General features: G+C 44.3%; 1 protein-coding gene across 4 annotated transcripts in view; it reads right to left on the bottom strand.

The window, feature by feature from the left end:
• DIP2C (disco interacting protein 2 homolog C) overlaps nt 1-12,113 on the bottom strand; it is a 486,706-nt gene that overhangs the window by 112,067 nt on the left and 362,526 nt on the right. For all 4 annotated transcript variants that reach the window (XM_008249365.4, XM_008249367.4, XM_008249368.4 and 1 more), the window contains 4 exons: nt 10,917-10,981; nt 10,655-10,748; nt 10,410-10,529; nt 9,142-9,256 (listed from right to left, as the gene is read on the bottom strand). In XM_008249365.4, coding sequence (XP_008247587.1) covers nt 9,142-9,256; nt 10,410-10,529; nt 10,655-10,748; nt 10,917-10,981 — 394 coding nt within the window. The remainder of the gene's footprint in view (nt 1-9,141; nt 9,257-10,409; nt 10,530-10,654; nt 10,749-10,916; nt 10,982-12,113) is intronic.

Genomic DNA, 12,113 nt, shown 5'->3' with positions numbered 1-12,113 from the left:
GAAGACACGTCGCACCCTCATTTTTTTTTTTTTTTTTGACAGGCAGAGTGGACAGTGAGAGAGAGAGAGACAGAGAGAAAGGTCTTCCTTTGCCATTGGTTCACCCTCCAATGGCCGCGGCGGCTGGCGGGCTGGGCCGGCGCACCACGCTGATCCAATGGCAGGAGCCAGGTGCTTCTCCTGGTCTCCCATGGGGTGCAGGGCCCAAGCACTTGGGCCATCCTCCACTGCACTCCCTGGCCACAGCAGAGAGCTGGCCTGGAAGAGGGGCAACTGGGACAGAATCCGGCGCCCCAACCGGGACTAGAACCCGGTGTGCCGGCGCCGCAAGGCGGAGGATTAGCCTAGTGATGCACCCTCATTATTTTGGCCTGTGCTGTGGTCAGTTTCTCCATAGTTGTGCATGTAACAATACAGAAAATGTGCACACACTGCCCTGGAAAGTCTGCCTGGAAGCAGGCTTCCTGCATCGGTTCACTCCAGAGTTCACTGCTCCGGAATGGAATGAGGTCTTTGTCCCCTGCCACTTGGAGCATCACTGAGAATCCACCTCAGGTTGCTGCCAAAGACCTCCACCTGCTCGCTCACATTCTCTCTCATCACCACTTTCTCCGGATGAGCGAGAGAGAGAGAGAGAGAGGACCTCCATCTACCAGTTCACTTCCCAAATGGCTGCAACAGCCAGGAGCCAGGGACTCCATTAAGGTTCTCCAAATGGGTGGCAGAAACCTAAGCACTTGGGTCACCATCCACTGCTTTCCCAAGCACACTAGCAGGAAGCTGGATCAAAAGAGCTGCTGGGACTCAAACCGGCACTCCAACAGGGATGCCAGCTTCACAGGCAGCAGCTCAACCTACTGCACTACAACGTGGCCCCAAGTGCACTGCATTTTCCAATGGGTGGCTCAGGTGCACGGCCATGACAGGGGACGTGCTGGCCATCTGGTGGAGGGGGTACTCCAGACAGAGGGAGGAGCAGAGAATGGGCGGAGGCTTGTCAGGCATTCAGGAGGCAAGCAGGGCAGGACGCAAAGGGCCTTGTGCAGGTCCTGCCACTGAGTAAGGGGTCATCAAGGATTCTGGACTGACTCAGGAAGGGCAGGGGAGGACACCTGGTGGGAATCCAGGTTTCCTCCAGAGTCATCCGCCCATTAACAGCGGTTTTGTCTTAGAAGCCCCTTTGTTTTGTGCCTGCTCTGTTATGAATGCATGTTGCTGTAGTCCTTCAATAAGCCCATCACACACGTTCACCATGCTGTCTACGGGCACTTTCTCTTGCCGTGTTAACAACATCATCTTCAGCATGTGCGTCAGCATGGAACCCGTGACTCAGAACCCCTTTGTCAGTGGTCAGTGGTCAATGAATCCACAACTGGAGGCTCTTTACTGATGTAAAAAAACTTCAAAATCCACCTCTTCCAGTTTACTGATCGACTCCTTGACATGTGTAAAGATTCCAGATTTTATGTTTTTCTCAGTTTACCCATGGAATCAGTCACTACCTGGCTGATCATATTCACTGAACAAATGTGTCTTTTGTCACTGTGTTCCAAGCACTGGCGGCAGCGTATATGGATAGCATCCTTCTTGCTAAACTCCTTTTTGAAAACCTCCTACATCCGTGCCTCTCTTCATGCCATTTGCTGAAGTGCTTCTGTATTTACTCCTCATTGATTTAAGGACATCCTAGTAGTGTGGCTGAATTAATGAAGTCACACTTGGGAGAAAATACACAGCATACATGTTTTTGATAAGGATGTCAGCTGGAGAATGGGCAGGACAGTAGTCAAGGAATAACCAATCTTGCAGTCAGCAGCCAGTTCAGCTTTCTCAAAGTGAGTATGAGCCACTGCTACAAAATTGTGAGGCCAATCAAAAAAGATGTCCTTGGTGACCCCTGCCTTTTTGTTACCAGAATAATGTCCTATCATGAAATTCACTAGTTTAAAGAAGCAAGGACACAAGCTTTTTGCCTATCACCGCCAGTTGATTCTTCCATGTGCCTGCTACAAGAGCATGCCCTGGCAGTTATTCTGAACTTGGCATTAACAACTGCCACGGGCAGTCTCATCAACTACAGCCAGTGTCATTTCTGGAGCTGCATGCCCACAACAGTGACATTTCATCCTAAGTAATGATCACAACAAACTTGTTAATATATTTCTCTACTGTTTTGGGGTCAGCAGGCACTATTACCAGATCTATAAAATGCATTGCCATGTCTTTGTGTAAAATTTCTGCCACTAGCCTGTTGGATAGTCATGGTTCTCTTGGGTTTTCAGTTCATCAGGCTAGGTCTTAGCTTACTTCATGATCAGTGCACCGTGAAGGGCATGTATTCTGTACAACATTCTTTGAAGACATGGTTATGACCTTCATTGTTATAACCATGTATTTATGCAGTTTCTAATTTTTGTTACCTTCTGTTCATCATTTTCAATATGGAACTTCAACAGTTTATCTTTCTGTCTCTCCAGATCACATGGGGTGGTCATTCCCATAGCATAGTGTTCTGTGAGATGTTTCCATACTTTTGCTACTATCCACGTTCTCCAATAGCTTGACTTTCTGTGTTACAGATGAACATAAATGCTTCTTCTTTTTCTTATGCACCCATAGGCATATTGGCAATACCACATATTAAAGGATCAGCAAAAACCAAAGTAGTAATACGTGAAGGTCTTGGCCCCAAGTGTGGTACTGTGGGTGACCTGCTGTTGATGCAGCTGGCCTGCACACATGCCTTTCCATTACCTTTTGTGGGTATGATTATCTGGGGAAAACTGTACACAGAAAAGATATCCCAGCTAAAGGGGGCTTGGGAGAGCTTTCTTCCCTCGGGAAGGCTGAATAAACCATGTTATACGTCTATATTTTGTCTATAATCCATCACATGAGGTCAGGTGTAGAATTTTCCACTGGTGGCATCAAGTCAATGTTCAGAAAGCTTCAGACTGTTAAGATTATGAATCCTTGAACTGTCAGACCCAAACCACAAAGTCAACAACCATGGCTTGGAATTAGAACTGGTCCGGGCTGGCGCCGTGGCTCACTAGGCTAATCCTCCACCTAGCGGTGCCAGCACACTGGGTTCTAGTCCCGGTCGGGGTGCCGGATTCTGTCCCGGTTGTCCCTCTTCCAGGCCAGCTCTCTGCTGTGGCCAGGGAGTGCAGTGGAGGATGGCCCAAGTGCTTGGGCCCTGCACCCCATGGGAGACATGGAGAAGTACCTGGCTCCTGCCATCGGATCAGCGCAGTGTGCTGGCCGCAGCGCGCCGGCTGCAGCGGCAATTGAGGGTGAACCAACGGCAAAAGGAAGACCTTTCTCTCTGTCTCTGTCTCTCTCACTGTCCACTCTGCCTGTCCAAAAAAAAAAAAAAAAAAAAAAAAAAAAAAAAAAAAACACACAACCAAACTGGTCCATTGCCTGTATATTTTTTTTTAGGGTCTTTCCTTATTTTATGCAGGTGCAAAATGGAAGTAGTGATGTGATCATTAACTGACATCAAATGTGGCCTTGGGACACACAGGATGCGTTAACAGGTAGGGACCGGAGTTTACTCTCACAGAATAGGTGAGATGTGGCTGCAGGAGTCCTGTGGTAAGTAGGCCAAGGTCATCTTAGGTAGGTTTATGTCTCATCAATACGTCTAGACTTCAGCGAATAGCCAACGTCCATGCCTTTAGATGTTTAAAAGATTAGGCAGAGGCACAGGACAGGGAGGGAATGAGGACAGAGATGAAGACAGGATATGGCTGGGTAAACTTTGATTCCTCTAGGAGAAAAAGTAGCTAGATTTAGGAACAGACATACCGAGAAATGCTCAGATGAGCCAACAAGGAAAGAACATTCCCTCGGAGCTTGAAAAACAAGCTTCGGAGCTAACATTACAGACCACGGGTTCACAAAACTGAAAGAGACGCATTTCTTTATGTGACTGCCACGCCTTTTGATTGTATGGTATTTGCTTTTTCACTGAAAGAGGTATCTACCATTAAACCATCTTGCCTTCTGATCAATGGCATATGAGGAAAGAAATGGACTTTCTCCAGTTTATTCAGAATCTGACAGCAGCACTTAGAGCTAGGAGTTTTAAATTAAGATAGTTCACTTTTTTGGTTTGGAAGCATTAGGCAAACGTTCCCAAGAGAGGGCCAGAAAAGAAATATACTTGGCCTTGTGGGCCACATGGGTTTCTGTACTATAGGCAACTTGTCAGCACAGGGGTGTGGATGTACTCCAAGGAAATTTCACACACAAAAAGAGGGGATCCTACTCTTTTTTTTTACCTAGCAAAACCAAGAGGTAAAATTTTATTGGTATCAAATTTTATCTTTTCCTGTATCTCATGGACCGCTGATACGCTCTTTTCTCACTGTCTGTCTACAGACCAGGCCTGGTAAACTTGAGAAGTAGACAAAAAAAAAAAAAAAAAAAAAGTTTGCTGAATAAATGAAAAAAACAAAAATAGGGAACAAGAGAGAGAGAGGCAGACAGGGAAAAGGAAAGAACAAGAAAGCTATGGCACATCCCTTAATGGGGCAGAGACCACTGCAGAGGACACTTCTCCAACCTGTGAGAGCCCAAGGGGAGATGGCGTATACTTCCCATGAAGAATGTTACCTGGGCATGCACACAGAGGAGCTGTGGGGGAAGGGAGACTGGCTGCTTGATATTCTGTAGCTTCCTACCAGGTCTGAGCTCCATATACAAAAGAACTTCATGGAAACATGGAATTCAAAGTTCACTTTTGTGCAGAAATTTAAGAAATCCATGCATGATTTTTTCATGATACACATTTTCTGTGCACTTTTTGAAGGCTCCTCATATATTTTTCTTAATCAAATGCTCTTGAAGACAAGACTGGCTGATAAAACGCACCTCTGTTCATTTTCCTGTTCTGTGATGGTTATGGAAATGCTGCAAAGGGCCATAGGTATGGGGCTCTATCGGATCATTGGGGCTCACATGCAACCACAATCTTCTAGCAGATTTCCACTTCTGTTGGGAACAACAAGAAGGGACTCTGGGCAGAGTTTTAGGGAAAGGCCCCAGCACTGAGGAGGCCCTGCCTTGGACTATGGTGGTCAGACGTGGACAGTGTGATCAGGAGCAATGGAAGGGAGGCAGGCCCTCCCTCTCTAAGCTGCACATATCTGGGTGAGAGGGAAGCCAAGTGGTAGAGGCACAGCCTTGATAACCAAGAAGGGAAATACAAGGATTCCTAAAGGAGAACATGTGCGGCAACTTCCTAAGATGCCACTTCACTGTTCTCATTCTGTAGTCACTCAACAAAATTCCATGTGACTCTGAAAAAAAAAATGAAGCCAAATCATTGATAAAAAAAATTCTATCAATTGGATTTTTAGTGGAAGCAATGTAGTCCCAGCTTGCTGGCAGAAACTGGTTTTGCAAAACCTTTAGATGATTTTCCTTCATTTGAGACAATCAAGTAAGCAGTAATATTATCTGAAATGTGCACAAGATAGCTTGAGTTGTTACTTCGTAATCACTCCACATGCTCACTGAACACAAGGATTGGGTCTAATCTTTTACTCCACTTCCAGAGACCACAGGACAATGTGTACTGTGGAATCTACGTGCCTGGATGAGAATTGGTATCCTGGTAAGAAGTTACACTATTACATTACATACTTAGAATTATATTTTTATACTTACACACTATTTTCTCCTTTCTGTGGGTATTTTAAATCTAGAGAGATTATGATAGTAACTGTTTCCGGCTACTCTAACTCCCTGTGATGCCAGTCTCCAAGCACCCAGGAAGCAAGAGGCAAGCGCAGCCTGGCATATTTGGGGAAGATCCTGTGGTAACCACGGCTATGAACTTGACTGACAGGAGTCCAAGAGCGGACCCAGTTGTAAAATACAAGAAAAGCCAAGTGCTAGCTGACCACCAAGTAGACAAATTACATTTTTGAGGATCATGCAATGTCTGAAGTAAAACCAGCTCAGGAATACATGAGTAAGGCCAAGTTCATGGTAAGTCTGCATCATCTTTTAATTTCGTTTTCCCACAAACTTTCTGAAGTGGCCATATATAGACCGACACCTCGATTCTCCCACTCACAAATCTTTCCAATCTCAGCCCATTATTGTTAAAGACAGTTCAACTTCAGAAAAAAAAGAAAAAGCAAGCTGAATTTACACAAGCGAGGTAGGACTTTTCCAATGAAGCCACTTGGCAAGAATTCTGCCATGGAGAGCTCATATTTCATTTTCTGCCTGGTTAACACTATTTAAAAACACTCGGTCATAAAAACAAACGTGTAGTCTGAGACCAATGAGTGAGGTCCCTTTCTGGCAATGACCTTTACGACATCTCAGGCCTATGATGACTGACTCACCACCCTGAACTAGGTTTCGTTCATTTATGGTCACCCACGCTAACAGGTCAGAACATAGGAGGTTCTTGGCAAGGGTTCTGGTTATTTGTGTCTACTTTTTCCACCCTCGTGCCTGGTTTTCCTGCTGGTCATTTGGGAAGCAACTGATGATAGCTCTGGGGTGCAACAGTGGGCACCAGGTTGTGGTCAAGAGTGAAGGAAGCCAGAGGATGAGCAGATGCACGCTGAGGGTCTCCCTGCAGAAGGTACTCTGTGCAAAAGTCAGTTTATCAGCTATGATACAAATAACACATTTAATACCCTTGCCTGACAGTAATTTCAATCTCTGGAAGAAGTTCAACACAACCAGCCTATTCCTGAAAGGGAGGGTTATGCCTTCAATGAAAATATGAAACTACCATTCCAAGTTCATGTATGATTTTATGGACTCAAACTACACATACTTACTCCCATGCGGATCAGATTTGTCTGCTGCTTTTTTTTTTTTTTATTTTTTTAAAAGGCAGAGTGGACAGTGAGAGAGAGAGAGACAGAGAGAAAGGTCTTCCTTTGCTGTTGGTTCACCCTCCAATGGCCACCACGGCTGGCGCGCTGCGGGTGGCGCACTGCGCTGATCCGATGGCAGGAGCCAGGTGCTTCTCCTGGTCTCCCATGGGGTGCAGGGCCCAAGCACTTGGGCCATCCTCCATTGTACTCCCGGGCCACAGCAGAGAGCTGGCCTGGAAGAGGGGCAACCGGGACAGAATCCGGCGCCCCGACCGGGACTGGAACCTGGTGTGCCGGCGCCGCAAGGCGGAGGATTAGCCTCATGAGCCGCGGCACCGGCTTGTCTGCTGCTTTTATGCTTGAGTCTCTCAGCCCACGCCAGACACACTCAGTCACTAGCTGCCACTGAATTCGCTGATGATTGGACCTGAATTTTTAATCTTTTAACTGAAGTGGTTTTTCTTAAAAAAAAATTTTTTTAAAGGGAGGATATCACAAATTCTCTGCTTGTCCCTTTTCCCTTTGTAAGTTGACTCCGACAGAATCCGTGCTGCTTGCCTTATTGGCCTCAGATAGCATATTTTCAGGAAAAGCAAATGAGTGAATCGTTTGATCACAGGAACTCTGGGTTTTCAGCACGGGTTTTTGCTTATTTTGCGAATTATCTGTGGCACCAGTACTAATTAGCACAGCTGTGGGATTGTACACATATTCAGGGGGATGGGAATTTGGAGATTCCTGAATCTAATCCCCTCATTTTTTTGGTAGAAGAAATTCAGGCCCTACCCAGTAAGTGCCTTGCTTAGGGTCATATGTCCAACCGCTGGCCAGGCGGGTCTCAGACCTGGACTCCTGACACTCAAGTCCCCAGAGTTAGCTTCCTGGGGTTCCAGATTCTTGGTATCTGCTCTTAGGTGCTCAAATTAGGCCTAACTTAAAACTCATAAGAACACACTTGTGATAGTAAATCTGCTAATACAACCAGGGCTGATAAAACTCCAAGGCCAAACATGGATGTCAGAAGATCATTCACAGACAGCCTCCTTTTATTAGGGTAACAGTATGGTCCTTTTGAAAAATGAAGATTAGATGCTGGGCTAATGGTACCATTTTTCATCATCAACTTAAAATCAATTTAAACGATGTGATGCTTTTAATTTCTGGCTTAGTCCAAATTAAAAGTGGTTTCTGATACTTTAAAGTCTCTCAATTTCTCAGCCTGCTAGTCAGGCAATCTAATTAATATTCCATTAACAAACATCCAAAAGATCAGTTTTCTTATTTAGGGAAATCCTTCTGGTGAATAGTTTCGGAAAGCGCCATCCTTCAGGAACACAGAGCAGAACTCTGTACAAGGCTTTTCCACGTCATGCCTCCTTACAATGGAATACATCTGTGCTACACAAAATGTGATTAGATGCTGAAGTCAGTGACATGGAAAACAAGTTGTGTTATAAGTCTCAAATAACCAGATGATGCACACCTTTGTTTCGTGCGTTAGAGTTGCTACCCGAGAGCTGAAGGGAACAGGACTGCCAGTTCCGGCTGACGATGATCAGAAAGGCCTTTCTAGTACCTATTTTTGTGACTACTGACTGTGCTGAACGCTGCTCATCTTTTCATTCCGGCAGAATGCTTCGCACACCCCCACAACTACGTCCTTCCCAAGAACTATGGATCAGGTATGTTTGGAGTAACGCTGACCCCAGCAAAAGCCACCCCAGGAAACCCGATGCCAGACTGTAGGACATCTGGTTATCACAGACCTGAGAGCTGTTTCTCGCACCATCTAGCTGCTCAAAAGCTAAGAGACCAGTGTTTTAAAAGCACAGCATTTCAGAGGGCAGAAATTGAGGATCACAACAAAAATTACGTATCAAAGGTCACACAGCTGATTATAAAAACCTCCCATCATCCAACATTTGCTCTATGAACAAAAAATAAAAATTAAACATGAAAATTAAATAATAAGAAAAAATAAAAGTAAACGAAAATTTGAGTAACCTACCAAGATGAGAAATTACTGCTCCTTGTACCATTAGACAAAGTCCCATTTAGGAATCACAGTGAAACTTTCTAGCATGAGAAGTATTTCTCTAACCAATGAATCCAGACTATTCAAAAGAACCCACTCTTGCACGTAAGAGAGAAACAGGCTCAACTTTGAAAGGTTAAGTCATGTTTTCACTCTCACACTAAGCCTAACAGTTAGGATTTCCAGCTCTCTGTTGGCTGATTAACAGGAACGCTCTCTAGGCCATCTATTTTAACGGATGCAACCCCGTACCTCCGGATGGCCACAGTCAGGGCCTCTGGCGAGCTGGCACAAGGACAGATGACCTCCTGCCGAAGGCCTTTGCTTTGGAAGACGTTGAGAAATGCATCGCAAGAAGAAATAGACCCTAGAGTGAAAGAGGGACAATAATCAGACAGCTGCAACACCGTGACTGATTTCATAAAACAGTTCTGAAGTTAGGATTTAGACACGAATGGAGTTCAGCAGCATGGAAATATATGTCATTTAACACAATTTATTATTTATGTTACAGCGAAAGATGACAAACTCACAGAACTCCATAATCTAAAAAATGCAAATTCTACATTTAAGAGTCTTCCGTTGATTGATGAAATTACTTTAATGGCTTTTCTGAGACCTGTCCCAGTATTTGCAGTTTGCAAGTTCCAAGTTAAAGAAATATAAACATCACTAAATGAAGAAAACATCCCTCTGTTATGGCTGAATGATGAGATCAAACTACTACTTGGAAGCCAAACTATTTTCAAACACTAATCTACCTTGCTTTAGGCAAGTTGTTTTTCTGTGGAGTTATGAGTCATAAACAGTTGTTCATTAGCTCCTGAATAATGGGATTATTTTATAAATGAAAGAGCCATTCATAAAACCAAGCTATCTTCTTAGAGGCCTGCTTTGGCTTATCAGACACCAGGAAAGTAACTGCTGGTTGAAATTACAAATACATACACTGCAGGCTTACAAATGTCATCAGAAACATCATCTCATTCACTTTCATTCATTTACTTTGCCTCTGGCTTTATATACTCTTGTCAAAAGAACAAGCGAGCTGAGTTGTTATTCTGAGCTGACTAAAACATTTCTCAAGGAACATAAATAATATTCTGTGAAAGGGCTAATTTATTCTCTTTTTATCACATGATTTGATAATGACACATTAACTTGCTGATCAACAAAACTATACATAGATCACAAAATAGCTGATATTTCTTGATCATACCGAGCTATTACTTCATTTCATCCCATAAAACTTTCCATCTCAGGCACCATTTTACAGACGAGGAAAGAAGGATTAAAAATGTACGATCCTCTGTAAAATCAGGATATCCCCCAACCCAGGGCTGTGCACCTGTAAAAGCTTTGTTCTGAACCATCACGCCATTCCAGTAAGCTAGGGTGAGTAATGTTATTTTGAGCCAACTCATTAGCTGAGATAAAGATTAGAGAAGGAAAACTCAGAGCACAAAGAATGGACCTCCACAGTCTGCCTGTCTCAAGTTGGCAACAGACCCTTCACTTACACGGATTTGCTCCATCTGCCACAATTAACATTCGGAGAGAGGAGAGGTTGATATCTCTTTGATCTCTGTGTGCTACTAATGCCCAATGCATATCCCTGGATTTCACACAAGCCACTTTGGCTAAAAAGAGAAGCAGAAGTAAGTTAACATATGCCGCTGTAAGACTGTCTGAAACTGAAATCCCAATTAATGGGGGGTGGCGGGTAATGTTTCATTTGTCACCAGGAGTCATGGTGGAGACCAACCTTTATACTGGCAGACTTTCTGGATCCAGGACAGGGGGTTCACTTTCATTAGCGAGTACGGGATACTGATGACGTGCATCATGTTCATGACGCTCTGAAATCAACGAACAGACCCACACACCAGCGGTAAACAAGGAGGCAGGTATACAGAGAAGGAGAATCCGAGCTGATACTTATAGACGTCATAGTGGAACTCTGATATTAAACTCATTCACGTACGCACAGAACCAGCAAGGCAAGGGGAGGAAAGAGCCTCACTTACTGTTAGGATGCCATGCCACAGCCCCACGTCCTTCTTGAAATCCAATACATTCACAATGGTTTCAGCTATACCAAAAAAAAAAAAAAAAAAAAAGTCAACAGATTTTTAGTCATAGCAGAGTAGCACAAATCACAGTGTAAGGAAAATCCGACATCACTTCACTGGGACACAGTGGAGCTCGGTAAATCATCATTTCACTCTCTCTTTGTAGAAGTTCTGCAGCTTCCAGTCAGGTCTATATAGAGGTGCTGGCCAGGCTTTGGTGAGTGTTTCTAGAATATTCTGACACATAAAGTAACAGAGACAGATCTACATACCATCACTTAACAAATGTCTTATTCCTTTTCCTTTTAGATTTCTTTCCCTTTCCCTGCTGTTTTCTTTATTATTATTATTTTTTAAAACTTTCACTCCCCCTTGGTGTGTTTCCCAGGAAAAGGAGGCGTGTCTAGCATTTGCAGCAGGAAGACAGTTCTTGGTCAACAGGGGCCTCTGCTGCTCCATTAGAGGTCTTGAAGGGTGGTGTCCGAATGATAAGGGGGCAAGGGCATTTGTGTGCACGACAGAGCACATTAAAAATATACGATTAAAAAGTTATTACAATGGAACCTGGAAGCCAATCTATAGAGCTGGCTGCCAGCCTTACTGAAGTTATTTTGAAGTCACACCTACATACATGGGCACCAACCCTGCTGCTGCTCACTGCCCTGGGCATTTGTTAGTGCCACACGCTGTGTTTGCACATGTTCCTTCTGATGATGTTCAACCCCAGGCTTAAGATCATGTCCCTTGCTCCTCTTTCAAAGAATACAGATGGACTTTCAAGATAAGCATGCTCAGGCAAACATCAGCCCTGGGACTTCGTTAGGGCAAGGAACACAGGTCAGGAGGTTGTGACAAACAGGGTACTGAGGATCAGAGGTGATGTGTCCCCAAGTGTGAAAATGCCCACGGACTAAACATTTATCAGAATATTCCATGAGGCAGATGCATCTTCCTTAAAAAGGGAGCCAAAGACAAGGGAGCGGAAAGGACAGAAACTGGAAAAATGGAAGAGTGTTTTATCCTAAAGTAGAATGGCATATGCCACTAATGGCTCCCTCAGGTCCCCACATGGACAAGAAGCCAGGAGTCTTAAAGGGAATTTGCTTTAACATTTTCTGTGTCCAATTCAGTGCTGGCAGGGACAGGATAAAG

Source organism: Oryctolagus cuniculus, chromosome 13, assembly GCF_964237555.1.
Source record: "Oryctolagus cuniculus chromosome 13, mOryCun1.1, whole genome shotgun sequence".
Taxonomy (NCBI): Eukaryota; Metazoa; Chordata; class Mammalia; order Lagomorpha; family Leporidae; genus Oryctolagus; species Oryctolagus cuniculus.
The sequence above is the reverse complement of the archived record's forward strand: the minus strand, read 5'-3'. Positions and strand labels throughout refer to the sequence as shown.